This window comes from Haliaeetus albicilla, chromosome 10 (assembly GCF_947461875.1).
Source record: "Haliaeetus albicilla chromosome 10, bHalAlb1.1, whole genome shotgun sequence".
Lineage (NCBI taxonomy): Eukaryota > Metazoa > Chordata > Aves > Accipitriformes > Accipitridae > Haliaeetus > Haliaeetus albicilla.
Window position 1 is genome coordinate 1,153,736 of NC_091492.1, and position 26,062 is coordinate 1,179,797.

A 26,062-nucleotide genomic window follows, 5' to 3' on the forward strand; every position below is an offset into this window, starting at 1 on the left:
CATATGTGTACCAGTGCTATTCAGTTGTTTAAGGTCTACTGACAGTCACCATAACTGCAGAGTAAGTTAAGACAGCAGAACCACAGAATCCTGGAATGCAAGCCTGGAAAGAGCCTCAGGAATTCTCTGAACCTTCACATCATGATCAGTTTTACCCACATCATTCCTCAAAGATACAAGTCTAACCAGAGCATTTTGTTTCTTTGTTTTAGACTTCCAGCAATGGAGATGCTGTAAAATTCCTGGGCAATCTCTTAGCAGCTTACACAATTAGGAAGATTTTCTTATCAACTGACCAAAACCCACCTTGCTAAAAACTAAACCAATTTACTCCTTACTGTATTTTTTTTTTTAGAACTTTATTTATGTAAGGATAACTTTTATTTCCTTCTTTCTTCCTTCCTTTGCTCTAATGTCCCTTCCTTTTTCTAATGTCCCCATCACTCTCATATATTCTGCTTTTTACTCCCTGCCCAGGTCTCAAAACATAGCTACTAATGTTACAGGTATAAATGGATACATTCAACAAACAGAATGAAGACTACAAGGGACCCTCATAAACCAATACTGGAATGGCCTTACCAAAAAGCTAAGCAGGAAGTGCATCAAATACAGCTTTTTTTTAGCTAAATAGCCTATTTTAAAATGGGTCTCTCAAACAACTCAGACTCTCAGCTTCTACTTAAGAGTAGCAAGTTTTGGATTGTTATGTGTTTAAGAAAACACCAGATGATTTCCATTCCCATTTCTGCTCCGATTTAAATAATTTTATCTTTAACCAGTAAGTTAATGATACAAACAAAATGTATACAGAAATAGCTTTCAGAGATTCTACAGAAAATGTTGTTTTCTTAAATCTGAAAATTAATATCAGATACTACAATGCTATACTGACTAGAATGGAGCTACAGAGACAACCATATTTCTAGCAGATGTATTTATGCATTTTCCAACAACATAAATGCAATAAATCTGAGAACTTCACCAGTTTAAAAAACACTGGAAAAAGAAAGATTTAGCAAAAAGTGGCAGGAGAAGGGAAAAGAGGGACGGGAACACCTCAAGCTGACCTTTGTGGAAGAGCACCCCAAATGTCAAGCTATTGCCTAAAGCATAGAACATCGCTGAAGAGAGGAGAGTCCTTCCCTGCATCAACAGTGACACGTCTTTGGTTATCAGCCTTTTCAGGGTTTCTGCAGGGTTCCCGCTCTCTCTAAATCTTGCAGAGGGATTCTATGTGAGAGCAGAATACTGGAAGGAGAGACGGGCTACATGCCACATCTGCCAAATCGCCTGTTGCCTGCAGCACTGGAATGGCATGGTGGTATCTGATGTGGAAACTCACATGTTTCGAATTATCTCCCCTTCCAATCTGTTCTTTCGCAGGCAACAAAGCTGCAGGTTCTGATGAGTTGAATAGGAGCCCTGACACAATAGGTACTGACAGTTTGGGGGGGGGGGGGGGGGGGGGCGGGACGGACACCAAACCCCAAACCCCAGTAATTTTTATACAATGGAAAGAGCACAACACAAGCACCCAGGAGCTTGCATTATCATACTATTTTCCACGCATGGAGAAAAAGCTCTCCTATCTTCTTGTTCGTCAGTATCAGTAATCCCATCAACAGCTGTATTAAACACATTTCCCGATCTTTTCTCTTTGACAGATGAGCAGAATTCCCCGTAACTGGAAGTCACTACTGACTCTATAGGCACAGGCAGCCCCTGATGTACTGCAGCCTCCTCTGATTTCATTTTCCCTGTTGTTCAGTGTAACCTAACCAGTGAATGCAGCCATCTGTGCTCAGTGCTAAACAGAGCATTTAATAAATAGCTACAAAATGCTTCATTCTTGCACTGAACCAGAATAGATTCAGCCTCTGGCCCAACAAACTACCACAACTGTAAAGCACCATGCTTACTAACTTATTAGAAGTTCTTTCTGTCACTGAAAGCTGACAGATAAACATGACAATACAGAAGAGATTAAAACCTGTATCAAAAAGGTCATTTAAGTTCAAAGCAATCATGGCAAAAATTGTGACCTTCTAAAAGGCAAAAATTCGTTTAATAAAAGGTCAGGAAATGTATAACTACTTTTAACTACTGGTCAGTCATTTAACTAGCACCCCACCCGAAATAAAAATCAATCCATGTGATCTTAACCATAGAAATTCTGAAATAATCACAGATTAACACTGGGTTGTTTTTTCCCCCAAGGCATTTTACGGCAATCAGACTAAAATCCAGAGTCCTCTGATAACAACCTTTTATTTTGATACTTACTGCACAAAATTGGGGAAGAAGGTGTCTGAAGAGTCAAAGTTGAGCCATCTTTACGAGTGATGTTAACACGAAATACCAGCCTAGCACGTGTGCTTTTTTTCTTGGAACCAGCAATCCCTATCCTAGCTTCAACATCAGCATTTCTCAGCTTCAGTATTCCCACGCAATCAACCCTAACAACACAAAATAGTTGACAGTTTAATAGTTTAATACGTTCAGCATCTTTCACAATCTTTTGACTAGTTACATAAGCCACAAAGTCAAAACTCTTGAAGTAATTACTGAAATAGTATTAAATTTTTTTTTATTATTTACATGAAATCTCTATATGACCTTTCTCATTATATAGTCCGGTTTTCAATTCAACCCTGCATAATTTGGATGATGAATCATGGGAGGAAGGAATATGAAAGTAGTATGAATAAAACAGAAAATGCAACGTAACAAAGTAATTCTGGTAAGCATTCAATTTATAATCACAGATCTTCATTCTTCCATTCCTAGGGCTAGATCTGGGTTTGTAGGATTATCACTACAAAATATTCTGCATTCACTTAAAGCAGTAGTAGAAGAAAACTTACTGTAGTCATATTATTTTTTATGCTCAGTGGAACTTGGAAGTGATAGATACGTCATACCATAACTGTGGTCCTACGGGAAATGTATACAGGGCCAGGGTGAGAGAGAGATGCAGTGCTAACTTTCAGAAAGACATGCTAGATGCAAAATAATTTCAAGCAAAAAACAAACAAAAACAAAACAAAAACTCAAAAAACAAACAAACAAAAAAACCAAACACAGCCTGATGTGTTAAGAAGTAGGATATTATAATTTTACCAGGATCTTAGGCCCTACATCTAAAAAGCACAGGGACCATCTGATATCTGAGTAGAACAAATTTTTGTGCTGCATGAGGGCCAGTAAGCAACAGCTAGGGAGCAGAGAGGAGACTGTGATTCAGAACTGGCATTACCATCAATAGAGAGGTGCTACAGTATCACTGAAATACTAGGAAGATTTCTTTTGAGACATCAAGATACCTTTTGAGAAAACAGCCTAGGCAAAACTTTTCTTCCTAGATAATTCCAAATTCATCTTTCTGGTATCTCTATACTTATATGGTTTTACATCAACACTTGAGGACAATTATAAAATTACTCTCCAAGAGGCAGTTTCCAAACTCAGCATGGGAATATATTTTATATTAAAAAAATCAAAGTGATTCAGTCTATTAGCAAACTGCATTATCCTGCTTGAGAAGTAGACACTTTAAGTTGAAGAAATGTTTCTTCTCTTGAAACAAGACAAGCTTCTAAGTAGAGTGGCAGCTTTTAACCACCTACCTATTAAAAAAAAAAAAAAAAAAGACCTTCTACTGAAAAGAATACATTGAAAGAGGATCAATTCCCTTTCTATATATTAACATACGCACGAAAAGCTTTTTAGGGAATCACTTATATCTAAAGTTTCTTGTGAGATCCAAACCACATAGGCAGATGAGGCCACTTGCTCAGAAATCTACTGCAGTTAATGACTGCCATCAGAGCACATCCCTTCTCAGCAGCAGCTGTGCACTGCTGACATGCGTCTGTAAACTGTATCCAAAACATTGCCTATACTTGACCAGACAAGCTCTGTAAAGACAGCAAAGCAGGAAGCTTCCGTGACAAAGGACTATCTGGTGGAAATGACAGAAATGGAACCAGCAAAACAAGAGAGGAGAAAAGCCAGAGTTTAGCCTCATAATCAACTCCCAGCCTTTTGGGCCCAAAGGCATCTGAAGGTCCCAATATTCTCCTTCCCTCTTCTGATTAGCAATTCTGTACTTGTTAAAAGACAAGACAACCAGCAGAACCAGTCACCAGTTTATAGTTCATGTAATGCTTGAATATGCACATTATTGATCAAACAGAACATGAAACTAATGTAACAAAGTTAATTGATAAAGTTTAAGGAAGACCTGATTAAGCATTAAGTATAATAAACAAACTGAGAACGTGATTTAAAAGTTTTTCTTATACACGTAGCTTCACTAAGTGCCTGGTGTGTGCCAAGATGTTTGGACTTTTAACTACTAATCAATTCAATTGAAAAAGGCAAATCAGTTTCTGAAAACAAGCTAATAAATGAAAATATATTATAAAAAAAAAAAGCTACTCACGCAAGTGTCATATTGTTGCTTGGGTCCAGTCCGACCTCAATAACAGTAGTCCCCTCTATATCCACTTCTTTACAGGGAGTAGTATTTCTCCCAGTAACTCTGCAGGCCTGGTAGAACCCATGTGGCTTCACTCGACCGGAGTCATTACCCACAAATACCTGCAGCACCACCGGCTCGTTGTGACCTTCCAGCTGAAACACAGCAACACAAATTTAAAATTTCAATTGGCCAGCAATGCCTCTTAATTAAAACAGGAAACATCTTATACAGTTGAATTTGAAGTGAATCTGCTCCCAGTGTTGCTGGAAACAATCCCAAGGGAGGCAGGAAAAAAACCAAAATTTTCATCTAGTTTATAAACAAAATGCTAATATTTTTTATCTTTTGTCATTTGTTCTTCCATTAAAAGACAAGTCAGTCATTTAACACAGGTGAAGAATTTTTTATTTTTTTTTAAACCAGCTTGAATCCTATCTATCTTCACACAGAATTATCCCAACTTCAACTTTCAGATCCCTTATGACCCCTTACTCTCACCCCAACCATAACTACTTCCCCATCTCTTCCCAGGATCCTCCTTCCTCACCAGCATCTACACCCACCAGTCAGCTGAGAAAGAGAATGTTTGCTGTGGATGATTCCAAAATTTATGAGAATTTGTTGTTCAGTATGTGCATGCCGATCAATCAACTAGCATGCTGTGTTTCTAGGATCCCATCTTCACACCAGCCGCAGGGCTTGCAACCTTTGTGAAACCAGATAAAAACTGTCTAACACTTACAAAACCCCTGGATGAGTCAGAACAGGATGAGGGGGAAAGCAAAGGGAGGAATGGTCTGAATGATTGTATGGTCCAACCATGCACACCTAGTTTTCCTTCAGACACCAAAATAAAAATAAAAAATGGCAAGTTGGCATCTCCTACTTAAAGTTTATGAACAGTGTTAGGATTCACTGAAACACTTAATAAATAAAAGCAGGTCAGACATACATTTCACACAATGATTTAGCAGTCCTCCTGCAATCCAGTGTGCAAGCCATAATTATCCCAGAACATGTTAGTGAAAAATGCATTCATTTTTCTAACATCGACATCCCAGCATGAAAGGGTTTGTGTCCTTTTAATACTTTTTTTATTAGCAGAAACCCACTGTGGTGCTACATACTAAAAATACTCTGATGTAAAAGTAAAAGTAGTCCTAAAATTAACCTCAATGTTGTATTACAAAGTAACCTCTGTTACTCTTTTTAGGTAACAGAAGAAAAATACTCCAAGTAAAAAGAAACACTAGATTGCTGCCAAATTCCCAGGCCAGAGATGGAAATTCTTTGCCACAGCATTCTAGGAGGAGATAAAATGAGTATTTTTAATGTTTACATTAAGCCACAATTGTTGCTAGAGGATTTCTGGGTGACAATGTTAGGTTTCATCCTAGGCCTGGAAGCCCAGTCAATACTTGCAGAATACTTGCTCCATGTTTATTAGTAAGGAGATGCAAATGAGAGCAGAATCCTCCAGAGGATCTCTTAAGGGATTCATCCCTGACACACTTAGAAAATTTACTTCTGCGGTTCTTGCCAAGTTTGAAAAAAGAAAAGGAAAAAAAAAAAAAATCAGCAAATACTGATAAAATCATAGTACACTTCTCATGTCAAAAAGGAGCAATTAGCTTACAGTTCTGACTGTCATGGATGGGCAAAGCCAAAAGATTTCTGGAGGTAGCCTACTACAGGCTCCCATGTACGAACCATAGGCTAACAGCTATAGTTCATATCAAAGAGCTCAAAAGCCAAGAGAGCACGAATAAACAAGAGACCATGAAAAGAGCCAACGAGAGGACTTAATTTCACCAGGTGGTCAAAAGGAAGTGGGGCATAAAGGGTACTCTGATATTCTACTATTGAAACTCTTTTACACAGAAAGCTGAACGAACGGTCTTTGTGTCATATCACCAAGGTCTCCTTGGCTAGAAACAGCATCACCACAGCTAAACAGAGTTGCTTTTCTTCCTCAGTGTTTGTGTTAGAAGAAGATATGAAAGATGTGCAAGACCATCATCTCATCATCTGGATGGTAACTGTTCCAGCTTTGCAATACTGTTAGTAAGAAAACATGAAAATCTGCTAGTGATCGCTGGAATACCTCTGCTGACACTTCGCATTCAGGATAATCTTTCTTTTGCCAGACAAGTCACTTGACTAAGGTTTGTTTATACAATTTTAATGTTGCATATTGATTGTAGGCTCTCTAGTTCTAAGTCATCAAGTAAAATGGTGTTCTTTAATGGGCCACAGAACCTGCTTCTCCTCCTCAGTCTGCTTAAGAGTGATGCATCTGAATGGTTGCCTGTCACAGATGCTGCTGGAGAAGAGCAAGCACCAGATCTCTACCGGACTAGCAACATTTTTACACTCTTCTTCCCCATCTTTAAAACACCCCCCAAAAACCCCAAACAGAATAAAAAGCCCTCTTATCCTTTACATATTTTTTCCACTAGCTCAGATTCCCTGAAGATCCACTGGCTCACTTTGTCTGTCCAACCCAGGCAGGCTTTTATATACAGGGTATGAACTAGTTTGCCTACTGGTAAAGCAAGCTCGAACTTCCAGGAATTCAGTAACGTGAGACTCTTTGAAACAGAATTTTCACTGATGGGTGCTTAAGGGTAACTGAGAAAGAAATTAAAAGGAAATTCAGATGAACAAAGGCCCATTAAGAAAATTCACATAAATGAGCACTAAATCGCCATAGCAACAGGACCATATGAATGGATTCTTTTCTTATGAAACTTTACTGGATTTCTACATTACTCAGGAGGACTGAGTGAAGTGTCGGAGATGTTTCTAACATTACTGAACAGGACTTTAAAGATAAGTATACTTCTGGACTCTGTCAGCAGTAGCCAGCACAAATTTTAAGGGCTGTATCATAAACAAACATGTCTTTGTGGACCTGGTAAATTAGTTTGGATTGAGCGCTGCCTTGCTGATTTCTCAAAGTGGCATAACTAAGGAAAAGTATGAAAGGAAATGCCTTTTATCTTTCTTGTTTGTACATTAATAAGTATAGTCGCCTGCTCACTCAACCTGCTGGCCACACTCCTCCCAATATAACAAGGACGGCATTTGCCTTGGCTCCAACGAGTGTGCAATGCTGGGTTGTATTCAATTCAGTGTCCACTCTCGCATTCATACTGTGGTTGCTGCAACTTTTGTGATGCTATTTGATATCAGTTCTTCTGTTTGTCTTCTGTGTAAGTACAACATTACTCCTGGTAAGCCTCTCTACCGTTTGCATTAGGAAACCTTCACAAGCACAGTCATAAAGTTCATCAATTGCTTCCTCCAGGCTATGTAGCATTCCCTGCAAGATGGACAAATGGCTGAAACCTTTCACGATGAGAGGTCTGTGAGCAGGAGACTCCTGTTAGTTACCTATAGAAAGCGCCATCTATTATCTTCTCAGTCATGCAGTCTGTAACAGATACCAACACGTTATCCCAGAGCTTCCTCCCTCCTCTGACCTCAACGGGCCAGTCTCCAATTTCATGCTGGATGTCTGTGCAGTCAGGGAGCTCCTTATGATACATGATGTCCTCTTTCCTTTCTACACAGCTGCTGCACATCCACAACTGCATTCCAGCCACGTACGCTACCTCAAGTCTCTGTGATTCCAGTCAAGTCACAACCCTGTGACTACACAAGGGAAGAAACAAGATCTGTAAATTCACACTCTGGGCATCAGTGTGCAGTCACTGGAGAACAGCCTCTGAATGTTTTCCCTTTTGAGCAGGAATGTGAAAGACCTCTTCGTAGCCGCCTTCTTCATGTTCCTCCTCCATTTGTAGCTCCTCCTTCCCTTCTGTGCTTTGGTCCCCATTCTCTGACGAACTTACAGTAAAGCCCTCCTCACCAAGCTGGCAACAATTTTTCCTCTCTTTGAGCAAGGTTAATTACATCAGTCGTCCTTTTCTCCCCTCCAAATGAAGCAAGACAAACAAAGAAGCTAAATGCTTGCTGGAGACAGCAGCTACGCAACCAGACCCTGGATTCCTGACTGCATCTGCTCCATCCAGATCTTTCCCCTTGATCAGAAGATTGAGGACACCATTCAGTCCTGTGTGCCACTCATCCCTGCCTCAGAGCAAGTGACCATCAACACCTAAACTTTAAGGCATCAAAGTCTATACAGGAAACAGTCTGCATTTGTTAAGTGTGCATACAACTGCTTCCTCTTTTCTCCCCCCCCCTTCTCCAGTTCTACTAATCCACACGAACTTCACTACTGCTAACCATACTGAGCAGGACAACCCATAAAGTACACCTCAGTTAGATCTTTATGACTCTACTTGAAAGACAGACACTGGATATGTGGATTCAGATACTTATTTAAAAAAAAACAACCAAAAACAAAAACCAAAAAGCCAAAAACCCCACCACTTTGAATTTATTTTTTTTTAATGAAACCGAGTTTTATGTCCTTACCAGTAAGCCATAATGATGTCCCACTGTTATCAGCAATCAGTTACAGCATTTCACTATCCTAGTTTTGTATGTTTCAAGTGTCTATTTTCACAGTTTGTATAATTGTAGTCTAACAGGACATGCATCACAGATTATACATCATTGCCTTGGCATAAAGCTTCCTTCCTCCTGTAACTCTGTGATACAAATAAGACTTCCTGTTACCTGCAAGAAGAGGTACAGTACAGTCTCCACAGCAAAGAGACTGCAAAGTCTCTCCCCTTCCCTCTAAAAATAGAGATTCTAAGCCTACTTGAACCGAACCAGTTCCCATTCTACTAAAGTATCCCTTGGAAAAGAGTCCCCATAACACCTAACACTAAACAGCCTACCTTTACAGTTGGAAAGCCTTGCTGTGTACGGTCTTTCACCGAGCCTCGGCTGCCTTCAGTCAGATAACGAGCCCTGTGCTGGGTTTCTGGCTGTACCACTATCTTCAGCTCCTTCCCCTCACTCTTAGTCGGATACTGACCACACAACATTGGGGTCTTCTTCCCTCCAGCTCCTTTCTGGTTCTCTGATGCTCTGGGAAGTCAAAGCAGACCATTAAAAAGATATTATAAGCAGTTCCCCAATAAAAACAAACTAAATCACAGAAAAGCTAAAAAGATAAAGAGTATATATTAATGGATAGAAGATTTAGAGTTGAGAGCAAACTTTGGAATTCTCTTTCTGACAGAGAAGGAAACCTGCAGGATGAAGAGGAACGGTGCTTCCCTGCCTCCTTCATCCACTGAAATAGGAACTGCTTTTCAGAGAGTAAACATAAAGGAAGGGAAAAGCAATTAGCATTAAACTATGTTAACAAACAGAAGAAGGCTCATAACCTGCTCTTTCATAGTCTGTGATACAGCCTGATATTATCTGAATAAGCTGTTTCGCTTCTGTAACAAATATACATATGTACACACACACACTGAATGGATTTAAGGTTAAATGATGCTTCTTTAAATAGGAAAACAGCCTCATGCCTGTCTCCACCTGAACTTGCATAGCCATGCAAACTCAAATACTAATTTCTGTCAAAACAGATTGATAAATTTATGTTAAAACCAAATTAGTTATTGTAAAAAGCTCTGACATAATTGCACCAATTTTAAATCTGCAGTGTATGAAAAAAGATTGTTTCTTTCCAGGTGCATACCTTAAGATGTACTGTATCTTGTGTTCAGTTCCATAATTAAAACCGAAATGAAGAAGCCCTCCAAAGTATAACATCATGTGATGCATTCTGTGATCACTTTAAAGCACAATGGAAAATAACTCTTCATCTTACACAGAGTAGGTTTGTATCTTGAACCTGAATGGAAGTCTAATAAACTCATTTAACACTAGCAAATGTAAACATGCCCTGGCAAATGGTACAGGCAGAAAAAGGGCTTAATGAATTTGTGCCAACATGGTATTCTTTGTTACTACCAAGAAGTAGTTTCTAACAGCTAATGACTCTGAAGAAAGCAGTTTAAAATAACAAGTGTGAATTGCTGAAAAAACAAATCCTGTTTCAGTGTGCAACACACGGAGGTAATTTATCCAGGATTTTTTCTTCTCAGGGAGAAGTGTGCAAGAAATGCTTTTTCTTCAAAACTGTTTACTGAGAGCTTTGCCACTGCATGTGTTTTTCACTGACCTGAAGGCTGAGGTAGCCCGTAGGGCTCTCTTTCCAATTACCAGGTGATTTATACTAACAAACATTATCAGGACCTTTCCTAAAACTCCCACTGTGCAATGAATAAATAGCACGAGGCCACACAGTACGCAAATACTTCCAAGTCATCCCCTAGCCCCTGCACAGCCTGGCCCAGCACTGTTCCTACAGAAGGGCCTTCTCCTGCCCCATGGAAGGTCAGGCATTTTGCCCCGATTCCACCACATATCATACCCCAGGAAGTCGTATTTGCCACACTCTTATTTCTGCTACGCCTTCCAAAACCTTTTCATACCTGTAACAAAGGGTTAAAATGCTGAGCCCTTACGAGGTCTGTGCTTTGTATGAATTTCATTCATGTTTTTCTGTTCGTGAAGGTTACCCACTTCACCATGGACTGCCCAGTGAGCCTCCTGCTCATCCAGCTGAGCCCAGGACGGACGCCCAGTGCGTGTCCCTGTGCAGCCCTGCCCTGCACGCTTGTTTTCAACCCAGTAACAGCAGAGAGGCAGGATCTACATAAAAAACTAGTATAAAAAAACCTGCAAGAGTATCATCTTTCTGCCAAGGAGTCCCGATTACTCTGCCACAGTCTAGTCAAACATACTGTTAAAAAAAATGAAAACGCTATGGAAAAACATACCTTCTTTTAGGAAAATAAAAGGGACAAAATTCTTCCTCAGTGTAGCATATACAAAACCTGTGATAGACTAATTAAACTGTAATTAACATCACTATGCTCTTCACTCCTGTACAAGTTAAGCAAAAACGCTACTCAAACTCAAGCTCATTAGATAATCACTTTCTCTATTCTTCCTGTCAGGACATTACTCCAATGGACTAGTAATTAAAAGGAATACTTTCAGGGAGTATCTTCTTTTCTCACTCGGAATTTTAAATCACACAGCTACTACCTCTTAGCTTCCCACAGGGACCATGAGAAGGAACGCTGGGCAACCTCAGCTACCGCAACCACTGCCAAACTACTCCCAACACTGTCCCTGGGACCCGTGCTTTCTGCACCTCAGTTAGGCACTGGAACGTCATGGGAGAACACTCCGTGCAAAGACACCACATGGGACGCTTCATCTGACCTTGTCACGCTTGGAAGTTCCAGCTCCGCAAATTAATACGGGACACTGAGATATTATTGGATTTTGAAGGGAAGCATTAGAGGCAGCCATCAAAATGGAATTTTCTTTTAACACGCAAAATGCGAAGTTTTAGCAGTGTGATGTTAACACTTTGGCCTCTCCAACATAGCTCTGTTTTCCTGAGAATACTTTACTCTTAAAGCTCAAGGTACCTTAATTGTCAACATACTAGTATTTTATATATTGTCATATTTATGTGAAGAGATGCTGCCTAACAATTATTCTGAAAGCCTTCCCTCTAGAAACCTCAAGTAATCATTACTTTCAATCAGATTAGCTGAACTTGAAAGCAATTGTAAAGCCTTCACCAGAACTTCAGTGGCCTTTATTCTCAAATTATGAGGATATATCATTTACACATCCTTTTAATTTACTTTATTTACAATACTAATATTCATGCACATACAAATAGTGAAATATTTCAAACACACACACACATTTATTTATTTATTAGCTTAACTGTTACCAGACAATGTCTCCTCAAAGCTAGCACTTCTTTTTTAGAAAAGAAATGTAAGTGGCAAAACCCACAATTCTATTAAAACAGATTTCCGGAGTTAAGGTTTGCCCGGTCCTGCACTGCCATCAGGGCTGTTCCCAGTGAAGACCTGAAAGTGGAAGTGAGACCAAGGATGTTCGAAATCTGAGAGTCTTTGCCCTAAATCATCATCAATTCATCCATTTCTAAAAAGGCTTTCAAAAATTCCAACAGTTTCCATAGGAATATATTCTTTTCCTTCTTAGGTTTTGAAGTCAACTGACTAGAAGCCTCTTTTAGGGCAAACGCTATTTCCACTTTACAATTTAGCAAGGGTGCTTTCCTTGCTCTTTTCTTAAAGCCAAAAGCAAATGAACTCCCTTGGCTGAACTCCATCAGGCCGGAAAGGTTTTTTAAAAAAAAGTCACTACAGTGACCTAGATTTGTAACGCTAAATCTCCATATTCTAACTGCAAAACTAAATTTTCTAATATCTTGGCCATTTCTTACCCCTGAGCTTTTATTTAGAAGGACAATTCTGTTATATAAGAGTTTTTCTGCAGTTCAATCTAGTCTGTATATGACACACTAGGAAAAAAAAATATGCTTCTCTCTACCCCCGAGTTCACAGAGTATTGCTGACAGTACCAATGAACATTCACTGGTTAGCCCCTAATATTTTAGGGAATGTTATAGTCTTGTGATGTTTTAGATTGGGAATGTACCTACTGTTCCAGAGTTTAATAAAACTCCCCTTTCTGTCCAGAGATCACATATACAGTCATACAGTTCTTGCCTTTCGATAAAGTTTCTTCCCTTTGTAAGGGAGAGCCTGACCTCCTTTGTGCTCAGTGGAAGCAGTTTCCTAGTTCCAAGCAGCTGCTTTACATATGCTAATTTGCTTCTTTGGCTCTACCATGTACTAATGTTCTACTTTATTATCAATTTCAGCTGGTGAATACAAAAGATGCTGGACAACTGCGGTTGTTGTAAGGAAATACTAGAAGACCCAGAGGTCCAAGGAGACAGGAGTGGTCGGCAGAGCCAACACTCCTGGTACCAGCCCGCTCCACTTTTCCCGGTGCGGTGCCCAGGCTGGCAGGAAGCAGCAGCACACTCTGGAGAGTTTCTCAGAATCACTTTCTCACAGTGAAATTTTAAGTATGGAACTGCAATGACCCTGGGAATACAGACTCCAGGCTCTTTCCCTTTGGAATATGAGAAGTTCATAATCTTTCCCATCAGTCAAATTTTAATATTCACCATCACTGTGATGAACATTAGAACGTACTGCAAGCACATACATAAGAGTAAAAACAAACAAAGTCCACTCCCCCCTCCCCCAAAAAACCCACAATAAAAAAGCCAAATCTATCTACTTGACCATCTTAAAAGTACTAAAGAAGCTACAAGTTAAAAAATAAATTAAAAAAAAAAGTATCCACATACTATTGTAAACTGATGGACTTTTTCCTCTTTAAGCAACTACTGAAATGCATTTAGTGAACAGTGTGAAGTGGGAGAGATGAGAGACCACCACCCAGGCGTGCCCATGTACAGACACACGCATGCACACAACCCAGAAGCACAGAGAGAAACAGGATTAGAGATTTATTTCTGAAAAAATCAAATACAGAAGTGAATTCACAAGGAAAAACAAAATCTGGTTCACCATATCATCTTAACATTGTATAAAAAAGTAAAGCATGTGTTAATTTAAATGATGAGAAATCCTAACAAGGCATTAACTTCTACTCCCATCACTCTCTCTATTTATCAAATAGAGAAAGAGACAAACAGAAGTAGGTAAAGTGTACAGACTGAAATCCTCACATAAAATCCTGCAAAAAAAATTAAGATTTAGGGTGCGTCCAGTCCAATTCTGCCTTTCTTTTTAAATACAGTAACATCTTCATTGCCATTTTATAAATGGAATTGTGCAATCTTTTAGGAATTTCACTTAAACAATAATACAGGTGAGCTCATCAGTGCTGCATCCAATTGTTTCAGGAAAGTTTACCTTTATCTTCTAAATAAAGATTAACAAGTCTAATGAGACCTTATCATGGGCTAGGACACAAAAGGGAAGAGTAGAGAAGGGATTTATGTGAGAACCTGAGTAGAACACTTGACGGGGCATGGGGGGAGTTTTATTAGTTTGGTTTTACATATGGTGATAGAACTTTTTAAAAAACAAAACAAAAAAACAAAACAAAAAAAAAAACAAAAATCAAACAGATACCAACCCATTTCCTGCTTTTGAGTTGCCTTTGCTGTCCGTGCTGAGCTGAGAAAGGACATAGTGAGGCGCTTTGGCACTGTCGGCATCAAATATATCCATGTTGGACTCTTCGCAATCTCGACGTTTGATCCCTGGCCTCTGCTTTGGATTTCGTTTGCGTGATTTACGTGGCACCTCAGTGTTATCATTGTAGGAACTGGTACTCATGTTACTGAAGTTGGAGGGTGAATCCTCCATCCACATACTGCAGCTCTGTTCTGACTCCAATCCACAGCCCTCATCCTGGCAGGACATCCGACTGTTGTCCAGCAAGTCCTCAGGTGGTGGCGAGATGTACAGGACTGTGTGTCTCTTCGGCGTTGACTGCTGCTGCTGGACTGTGTTACTGGTTAACTGCTTTTCACTTACCCCTCGGGTACTTACCCCCACGGCTGAGGAGCAGCTCTCCACTTGCATAGCCTTGCTGTCGGTGACTGAGGTAGAGTAAATGGTAGGACTGGAAGAGGTGGTAAAGGAGCTGCAAGCACCGCCCATGGAGGAAGAGGAAGGAGCTGAAGAAGCATCTGCGGTGTATAATTCAGAAGTAAATACAAGATACACGGTTCTGTGTGTGCTGGCTATAGCAGTCCCATTGAAATAAAGTGATTTATGAACCGATTTATTTCCCCCAACAAATATTTGGAATTTGGTAAGTTTTAGAATGTAAATGCTTAAAGCAATACAGCCTAACCAATACAGTACTTTGGAAATGTCCAAATAAGACTTAGTATGATCCACTGTAATCAACTTTTTTAAAACTTAATGTTAATTCATAAAAATGGCTGCAAGTAAACATAGCTTTCATTGCCTCAGCTGGACTAATTATTTGTGTAGAAGCCATTTCATCTAAAATAATGGAAGCCCCAATGCAAAATGCTTATAATCCATATTCAATGCCAATTAAACCATTTATTGTTGGAAATTTTTATTTTTGAAAAAGACGGGACTGTGCTTAGCCACAAAATATTAAAATAAGTTTCTAACCTATGAAGCAGAGAACTACAGGTCATTTTTAATGCAGACACTCCCTGCTTCAGAGGCAAATCCTGGAATAAAAATATGAGAAAATAAATGAGAAAAAGAGCTGCTGATTATTCCATCATAAATGAGAAATAAAATATAAAATCAACTGAGTTGGTAGGCAAAATGGAACTGGTATCAGTCAGTATGACATAGCTGTTTATTTTGAAGGTTCAAAACAGGGATGAAATACCTGTATTGGTGACATGCTGATACAAGGAGACATGAAATTTCTGTAATTTGACTCTTTCAGTCAATGAGACTGATTTCTCTCAGACTTTATTAGCCGAGTCCCTTATGCATACAGGGACAGCTTGGGACAGGTATCTGAAAAATTCACATTAAGCGGGATATTTTAAACAATGTGATTGTGACTTCTCCGGAGGTGACACAGATCAATCTGTTTTAGAAACATGAGAGGACAGCAAAACGCTTCAAACAAAACCCTGAAGATTTCTGGAGAACACCACAATCATTTCCACTACGGAATTATGGACAAATCAGCTGAAAACATAGGCTAAAACATTTCACAGGAAGCAGTATGGACAAACATAGGTATTTATTTATTTAAATTAGCTGTAGCTCACTGAGGAATAACTAACTGAATTTTATATTCAGATTTAAGCTTCCTAGGGGGGAGATTTCCTGTATTTCTGCACTGCTGACCACAGCTTAGACAATAAACCGGAACCACAAAAATAATCTAATTTGAGAAACAAATTGTACATACATACGTACGTAATTTTACAGTATGTTTGTTCAGCTAGTTACTGGTGTCATAGAGGTAATACCTATTAAGAGGAACATGATGTTTTCCTTTTTGTTGTTTGGAATTTTTTTTAAATCCAAAATATATTAGTTTCTCAGGTCTAAAAGGTTTAGAGATAGTTGAACTGTTTTATCCAGTTTAAGCCATTTAAAAGTAACAGAATAAAGTATGTTCAGCATGACAATACATTTAACTAAAGCAAAACTTAGCAAACCTTCCTATAAATCAGCCTGCTTCTAATTGTCAGGGGTATCAATGACTGATGATGAATTTTTAAACCGTTACTGTTTCTTACAGCTTTTCTGTGCTAAATGAATTTAAAAGTAAACATACACTACTTCAGATTGTAAAATTTAGTGGTCATTACACTTTATCAATAGACTATTCTGCTTTTATCTTCGTCGGAAGTCCCTTCCCCAAACCTCCCAGTAAATCAGGAACAGATGAATGATACCAGTTCCATTTCCCAGTTTGTTCTTTGGCAAATATAGTGGCTGAAATTGGAGAATTCAGTCACTTTGAACTGCATTCCAATTTAAAGGCAAGTTTATCCTTTCTACATCATGCATTAATGCAATGCTTTTTTCAAAAACATTTATAGGATTGGCAAGAACCATTAAATCTAGGTATTAATTTCAGTGACAATATTTAGGAGCTGATTTGCAGCCACTTTGAGTTGAGAAAGATCGTTGCTATTTGGGATGAATACTATGGTTTGTTAAAATAGAATTAGTTTCCATTCATCATTTATACACTCAAAGAAATATGCAGCATGCATACAGCATATATGCTGCATGCAAGTATTTGCAAACAGAATACATGGAGCACACAGCAGTAATGCTGCAGATCTGGATTACTGAACAGCAATATTTCCCCCATTTAAAATGAATTCTTCTTTTAATGGATGAAACTGAGTATCATGCATAGTACAACGCAGTGTATGCACGTCTCTTGTTTGCCTGTGCGTGACAAAGACTTTGACAAATAAATAATTACGTACATTGAACCAGGTAGCAGGGCTCTAGAATTGGAAGACTTCTCCTCCAATAGATTAATACCAAAGATCTATCTTTTTGCAGCAAATTCTAGGAATGTTTTAGAAAGGTCTTTTAAAAGACCTAGAAGAAAAACTTAAAGTGACAATCCATACACAGGTCTGCATTAGAACAGATATGCCAAACACTGATCGTATCCCTGCTTATCAAATGGTTCAATGCATACCCTGTCCAGAAATGCAACAATTGTACTTTTCCTTCACTTTCCTAAGAAAAAATAAATAAATAAATCACTAACCAGAATACTTTTCAGTATAAAGCTAAAAGAGCTGCTAATGGTATCATTATTTTAGGTTGCAGCATTCTGCAATATTTAAGTTGCTATCATTATTGCTATCCAAAACAATTTCTCCTCCAGTTTCTTTTCCTAGAAGTTAAAAAGCATGTATGTGTATGAACATGTGCATATGTTTTTCCTTTATACATTTAAAAAGGAAAGAAACACTGTCCATTATAAATTTGCTATACTTGCCTCCATTTACCAGAGACGCCCCTGTGTAACAGTAAATTTAGATTATCAAAACAATATCAAGCTAAATAGTAATGGCAAGAAAACCTTTCTCTTTAGCCTTACATATTCCCAAATGAATGCCATTACCATCCATAAACATGCAAGTGTTTTAGAGCATGTACAGGCCAGCATCTTCTCCATTATAATAGTTAAAAATATGTAAGAAAGTGTGACAAATATTGCAGCCAATGAAATCAACTGGCTATATTAGAACAATCAAATGCACAAATTTAAAATCTATTTTAGGGGGATAAATTAGTAATTGCTTTAGTAACATTTTAAGTTATGCAAATACTAAGAAACATAGTAAAATTTATGTTTTCTCACAGAGTCTGCAGGCCTTTAGCCAACTCTTCTTCCATTGAACTAATAAACAAACAAGTAGGGTCAATCAAATAAGAATTCACAAAGTTACTATAATGAATAAACCACTGTATGTTTTACATGGCTCCCATTTTGTTTTATCAATTTATTCTAAAGCTTGTGACAACACATTATCTGATACCCAAAGGAGATCTCTTGGTTGAATATGCTGCATTTTGAAATAATAAGTTTATTCTAAAGTTTCAGGAACTCAAACTTGACTGGTATTGCTTTAAAAGGTGAGAGCATTTTGCATTTCCTGGGCTTGAGGAATGACGTTTTCCCCAACATGCAGATAATAAACAAAATATAACCAGTGGACATTCAGTGGGAGGGGTGTACCTGGTTGCTGGTCTGTCAAGTTAGAGTGGAAACATACACACACCTTTCCCAGTTTAAGCATTTTTTTTTTATTTGAGGTTACTTTCTTTAGACACATATTAATGGGAATTGTTACAGGTGGCTCTTTCATTTGCAATTTAACAGTGCTTGCAGTGACAAATATATAGTTTAAATAAGTATGCACATTTTGAAATATAAGACTGAATATATTTTAACACAGCCTCAAAATAAAAATTGCTTTCAGAGCAACAACACTGAATAGAAGCCAAGTGCATATTATGGCAAGTATGCAGCCACAGTATTATAAATGAAACGTGCACCAGCATCACAAGGTGGGGGTTTTTTTTCCTTTTTCTTAATTAAAAAAAATGAAAGAGAAAAGAAAACTATTTCTGCATTAGAGCAACTTTGATCACTGTTGAAACTAAACCTCCTGAATCTATTCATTGCCATCACTGCGACATGTAAGGTAGTTGAAATAAGTAATTCAGAATTTGTTGCCTGTCCTACAAGCTTTTTTTTCCTCTAAGAGAGGCAGAATGGTATCAAACAGTTCAGCATAAGGAAGTCCTGGTTCTCTTTTGGACATCGTAATTTACACATCAGTAACAAGCAATTCTGTAACATGTAAATGAAAGATAGAAAATAACCAAGAACTAACAAACTATGTGGTTAGTGCTGGAGTTCAGAATGCAAATAAAGATAACCAATTACTCTGCACTACTCCTAGGAAGACTAAATTTCAAAGAAATTCCATTTGTTCACGATACCAGTCATTTTTACTTTTACTTCCCAGAAAGTCTAAAAAGGTGCCTACCACTCCCAAACATTTACCTCACTTCCAGGCAGTGAACAGAATTACATTCACAACCAAGAGACTGAATAATTCAGGTTCTTTCTGAAAACAAAAAGCAGCCAAAAAGCAGGCAGTGGAAGAAGGGATGCAACACGCATGTGGCACAAATGCATGCTGCTAAAAATCACAGGCTAATATAATATCAGAGACTAAGGGAACACGCAGCAAAGAGCATCCCCATGAGCAAATCAGTGCAGTCTTTTTCTTTTCAATAACATAAAGCATTGTACAAAGAAAATTTATTACCTCCTGAGTTATCAACTAAGGCAATGACATATATTTCTATATCCTATTATCTCGTGAAGTGAAACAAGGCATTCAGCCTCTAAAAAAAAGTCTGAAAGGCAGGAGAAAGAAAAAAAAAAAATCACTACTTGGCACTGAGGGAGTCTTGTCTTTAGGTAACACTTACGTGGAGCCAATCCTGAAATCCTTGTTCATTCTTTCCAAAGAGATCCTTAAATACAACAAGGATTACCAAGTCCTCAAAAAGAAACAAACAGCATCCTGATGTCTTTTTTTTTTTTTTTTTTTTAATTGCAGCTGAAGTGCTAAGTAAGTCACTTCCCAGACTGGAAAGCTTAAGATTGCAAATGCAAATAAATTGGAGATATTTTTGTTTTCACAGGTTTTTCAGCCACCTGTGCATGAACAGCCAGGACTAGCAGAAGCCATCAGAGAACCCGTCTTTTTCTCAGAACCTAGCCTGCATCCCATGCAATCTCCTATGCTATCTTCAGAATACAATTAATTGTCAAAAATGAAAACTCACTACACAGGGTGAGGTTTAGGTGGTGTATAAGCTTAATATATGAAGTATACCCATTTATTAAATTCGTTAATTTATCTAACATGTCATGTTCTTGGTAAGAGTTTTGTATGTTAATTGATTTATTTGAACCACTGCACACAGAAGAACAATTTCAGTGTAAAACCAGAAGGATACTATGTGCAAAATTTCCAGCATCAACCCTTGTGTTGCCAAAAGGTTTTGAAGGTAAAAAACAGAACTTACAAAGTGGCTGCAAACCTGCTTTCAACACCTCACATGCCAAACCTGGGTTTCTACTTTTCTTCTTCTTGTATTACTGATGTAATGTCAAAAACTTTTCCAAAAAGTTTAGTTTCAAATCAGTATCAATCCACTATTTAGAAATAAAACAAAACAAAAAAAAAAAGAAAGAAAGAAGAGACTTATGAAGAAGTCTGAAAACAAGACCGACCTATACCCTGGGTGAGATTGGATGGGTTAAGTGTCTCTGGCACTATTTGTCTTCACTATTGACAGACATTGTCACACAACCCACCACTCGATGCCTGTCTCTGAATGGCGAAGCTAGAATGCAAGTTAAGTGTATTAATAGAGAAAAAAACTAGCATCCCAGCAAATATAATAAAGCAATCCAATTCACCAGTTATTAAAAACACTCAGATTCAAGATAGGTAGGTTAATTTAATTTACATTAAGCCCAACAGTGTAAATTCCCCTTAAATTCACATGCTGAACCAAGCAGTGTATTATACTTTGGGTAAATACATCAATCAATCTTTTTTTGTTATAAATGACATCTGTTATTAAATTAACACTCAAGTTTAGGTATCTGAGTAGAACTTTTGTTAGTGGCTCGCACACCCCAATTCCACGTATCTTAGATCCTCCCCACTCAGAGCGATAACCAGCTGCGTACAAGCAAGTCAGAACTCTAGCACCCTTAGCTGCTCTCTTCAAGCTCTACCTGTCATCTCCTCAGCTCCCTCCACAGCCCACTACCCTAAAAGAGTGACTGTACAATGATCTAACAGAACAACACTTCCGTTTAAGGAACAGACGCTTTTGTTCTTCAGATACACAGTTGGTTTTTTTCCTAAGAAATCAAGAACTCCTCTTGGCCTTCATGAAGCCTTTGATGCTGCTACTGCAAGGAGGTGCCTGAACAATAGTACAATAAGACTGTTCTCTTTTTGCCCTTCACTGGCTTAGTTTTTCATTATTTGCTAAGGAACAGGGAATTCTCTTGCCACAAAGTAATTCTCAAGCCTTTTTGATGTAAGAATAGGAGCCACTTAATGCAAGAATTTGCCATAAAAAAATCTCTCAGAATGATAAAACAGCTGGTGTTTGAGCAGTTCTGGAAAATATATGAGATTCAGGAAGACTGAAAATAAACTTAATTTAGAAAAAAAAAGAGATGATCTAGAGTACATCTATACAATCCTTTATAGGTAATTATAAGGAAGCTCTGCTCCATGCAGAGGAGCAGGTATGCACTCAATGCACATTCAATCCCACACAACTACAATTTTTAATTGAATTTGCAGAGAACGTGTTGTCTAAAGTTTCCATAAAATGGAAACAGTAAGAGCAATCTTTATCTTTCATGTTTCCCAGCAATGACTTCTCACCAGCAGAGGGTTCTGAATGATGAAGGAACCTCTCCACCACCCCTGAGCCATACCTAATCACAGCCAGCCTCTCCCAGACTAATGCAATTAGCTCCACCATAGCACACACTATTGCCAGAAGTAATAAACTTGTTCACATATAGGCTAGTGCTAACAAGCCAGAGTTGCCAGGGCACTGTATTAATATACAGCACCAGGAAGATGCATTTTTAAAGAGCATTAGGACCTGGTTTAAATTAATTCTGTAAGAAGTACTTGACGCATGACCGAAACAAGCACACTGCAGACAGAAATCCCTGGAAGACATCCTCCTAGGAAATTACAGGAAGGCATTTCCAACTGGGAGGGCGGTTGGAATAGGAAAGGAAAAGCCTACAAAGAAATGGAAGTTTTTACAGGCATTGGAGACCAACTACAAAGAAAAATCTTTTTTTTCTGATAATTTGTTTACAACATGTAGTTATAAGCCCAGGATAATAGAATTAGTAGCAGCACTGATATGCCCTTTGAAATCTCTGGTAATTATTTCTGTATCAACAGGAAAAACTGACTAATGACACCAGGAAGGATGATAAATTGACAAAATATTTTCATTAAAAATAAAAATTAAGAAGCCTGACTCTAGCTATTCAGAAAAAAACAAAACAAAACCAAAACAAGACTCCACACATCTCCATTTTGAGGCTTTATTAGAATCTTTAGCTTGAGAATGATGAAAAAGCCTTATCTTGGCAATAGAAAACATGACCCATACCTGTCAGCACCTGGTCTCTACCCCATAGATGATGCAAGTGTTTTTTTCCAGTTCTCTAGAGTAGCATTTGAGAAGCAAAGCCTTATTTTCATAATTAAAATGACCATAAATGCTTATGGCAAGCATTTCAATAACAACTCTGATCAAAAAAGCCAATTATGCCTGTTTGGGACAAGCAGTCTGTCCCTTTAATTAAAAAAGGAGCACAAAATTGACACAACCACAAAAAGGTAAAGCTTCATCGTTTACCAAATATTTTCCCAGGATACAATCATAGATGTTCAGGAGCCAGAAAAATTCAATGCATCACAGATTAATTGTATCCAAATATGAAGAATGCAAAAAGAGATCAGTAAATACATTTCAGTGGCATAAAATGTTCCCCTTTTGTTACAGCAAGAATACCACTCTATGGAGAATTCAATCTGAGATAAGAACTAGAAACTGTCAGAATGGAAACGATGCAGGAAATACTGTCCTGGGGAGCAATAAAAAAAAAAATATGGAAAGATATATATTTGCTGCTGTGGAAAATGGAAAGCAGCTTAAGAGATCATCAACAAGCTGAAGAAGCTCATTCCAAGATCTGCTACAGAAAGAACAAACAGATGATAAGCAGAGAAGCAAGTTTCTGTAACAGTATTCTTCACTGGGGTTCAGAAGGTTTGAGCATTCCTGTTACTGGAGATGAAAGATGAAAATGCAACACTTGTTTTAAGTACATGGTCACAAATACTCCTGAACCATGCCCAAAAGACAAGAATAAGGTGTTAAACTACCAACTAGAAAGACATCTGTGACAAAGGACTTAAATTAGCAGTGTGAATTTTAAGCATCTGAAGCACTTGTTCAATGTGTCTCGACCAACGTGAAAAAAACTGGTCAACCTTTAAGAACCAACTGAAAAGAATCAAGCATCCCTCCTTGCAACTGGAGCTTAGAAATACTGTGTAGAAGGCATTATTAAAGCTTCAGGCACATTTATTTCATATAAGAAATCTCCAGACACAGCTTACAAAGACATTTCTTAGCATGACACCCTCCATGCATTTCAAGAGTCAAGAAGATGATTCATATTTAATGTGTTTATGGTACTGCACAAGGCAAAATCCTCCTTTTCCTGTCCCCTGAACAAAGACACTTGTAATTCAAATAGCAAGCACAGAGAATAGTTTCTAGTGGTAAAACCAGATCCTTTTCCTCCCTTCTGCTTTCCAGAAGAATAACAGAATTAGAAGCTTGAGATAGCAGCTTAGGTTGTGAACATCACAGCTCAAAATCCTAGAGTTCTATTAAATTATACTTGCCTGTTTGATATTCAGAGAGTGGGTAATACCTCTTTTGTCTGGATTAATGAATGAGATACACATTTATTAACAAATTAATGAAAATCCAATCAGCAACATTCCATTTTAATACTCTTAAAACTGTTCTGTAAATCACAAAACAAATTTCCAAATGGAAGAACTAGAAGTCTGCCCCGCAAGGTCATCACTGCTAAGAACAGCCCATCCTGCTCCTCCAAAAAAACCAGATAAGTTAACTGCAGCAACATATATTTCTCACCTATAATGTGATCTATATGGAAGAAAACCCCACAGCAAAGTGACTGACAGAAAACCCTCAAGTTAAGTTGACTATCAGCCAGATACTACCTTACTCTGTGTTTTGGGAAACAGAGAACTAACTGTGTTAATTACTACAGGAGTAGTAAAAAACTCACACCACTTCAGATCATTCCCTGTAACATAATCCTCTCATTATCAAGAGTAATCATATCTGCAATTGACTTCTACATACAGTGTGCTAGCAGCATTTCAAATTAGCCCTTCCTTTTAAAAACAAGAGTAAATGAGATTACCTACAACACTATGGAGACTGAACTATCATTTTCCAAAAAAGTGAGGTTTTAGAGCAAGTGAAAGCTGACATAAAAATTAAAGAGAGAGAGAGAGAGACTCTTACACAAAACAAGGGAAAGATTTCAGATACAGGAACACCCACTTGAAGTCATCCTTCCTCCTCACGCTATCATCTGTACAGCATCAGCTCCCTGAAAATGTGCCTATAGTCTGCTATTAAGGACTTGATACATGCAAATGAATAGTCAGTCTCGGTCTTTTCAAATATAAATGTAAAATACGTACTTATGTTTTCCTGTATAAGCATATAGACATGCACAAAGCCCAGGCTGATTTTCCTCTTATTTTTTCTGTTAAGAAATCAGAGCCCAGCCCAGCCAGACTTCTCATTACTACACAGGCAAGGTGACAGGGCTTGAAAATGTGGTAGCAACTTTTCAAAGACACTGTAACAATCCTAAAACAAAGAAAATAGTAAAAGGTGATACACCCTTTTATCTAGAAACATGGTACAGCTACAGCAAGAATGCAGCCAAAACACTTGTATCCTATTCTCTTGAGAAAGTGGAGAGACTTGGGTGCAGAAGAAACACGCAGCTAACCTCAGTGAAAAGCAAAAGCACTCCCGCGATTCTGGAAGTCAACTGAGAACACTGGAGAACACTCCCACTCCAAGGTAGCCATGTGCTGAGGGTACCAGCATCAGTTCGGAAGTGCTGCGTTCAAGACAGCTTAGAGGAGGAATCCTAATCAGCCACAGCACAGCAGGAATTTGTGGGAGGGGGGGACTATGACTATAAAACAATCCACTGAGATCCACTGCAAAGAGCAAATTGACCTCTCCCACCTACAACTTTTGTAGACACTGATGTTCCTTCCTCTGTTCCTAAGAGTTTGTCCCCAGCTTTAAAGAGAAAAAAAAAGCCTTGCCTCAGACCTACCAGAAATACCCAAGCACCTGTCCACCCTTGGGTTATAATATATCTCTTACATATATGTATCTTATCTCCCAACATGAGAGGGAGGAGGAGCATGGACTGTTCAGCTTTCTGCTCTGTCTGTCTAGTTTTGGAACACAGCCTATGGACCTGTTTTGCAGGTAAACATTTATCTAGGATGCATATATTTTCTTTCAAGGATGTGGTGGTGGAGTGGAAAAAAACCAAAACCAAACAAAAACCCCACTAAGATGCTACAATAAAACTATCTATGTGACACCATTCATTGGCCAAAATGCTGAGGTTGCACCTTCCCAGACACCTACGGAAGTTAGGCACCCACTCCCCTTAACTGCACCAGCTACATCATTTGGACTGGGAGCTCACCTCTCCTTGCATGTGTACACAGCACAACTCACCGTTGAATGATCCTGATCATCACAATCATGTATTTACAGAAGACCAAGACTCAATTGTTCTTGCCCTCACTCTAGTGGACACTGACATAAGTGATGAAAACAAAACCAGTCTTCGCTCCGTTTGGGTTTTTTTGGTCTGGTTGGTTAGGTTTTTTTAAACACAATATTTAACAACCTGGAGAACAGTAGTTGCTTGTGCTTAATACTTCTGATCCTGATTTTAACAGCACCCAGAAAC

The 26,062-nt window shown here is 38.4% G+C and overlaps 1 protein-coding gene across 4 annotated transcripts in view; it reads right to left on the minus strand.

Annotated features, from left to right (window-relative positions):
• The window catches only part of NFAT5 (nuclear factor of activated T cells 5), a 77,451-nt gene that overhangs the window by 21,110 nt on the left and 30,279 nt on the right, over positions 1 to 26,062 (minus strand). For 2 of the 4 annotated variants that reach the window (XM_069793183.1, XM_069793184.1), the window contains exons 3-6: positions 14,498 to 15,056; positions 9,304 to 9,496; positions 4,448 to 4,638; positions 2,287 to 2,459 (exon numbers count right to left, since the gene is read on the minus strand). In XM_069793183.1, coding sequence (XP_069649284.1) covers positions 2,287 to 2,459; positions 4,448 to 4,638; positions 9,304 to 9,496; positions 14,498 to 15,056 — 1,116 coding nt within the window. Of the gene's footprint in view, positions 1 to 2,286; positions 2,460 to 4,447; positions 4,639 to 9,303; positions 9,497 to 14,497; positions 15,057 to 15,516; positions 15,579 to 20,671; positions 20,785 to 26,062 lie in introns of all 4 variants that reach the window. The other 2 variants (XM_069793186.1, XM_069793185.1) reach the window with 2 other exon arrangements.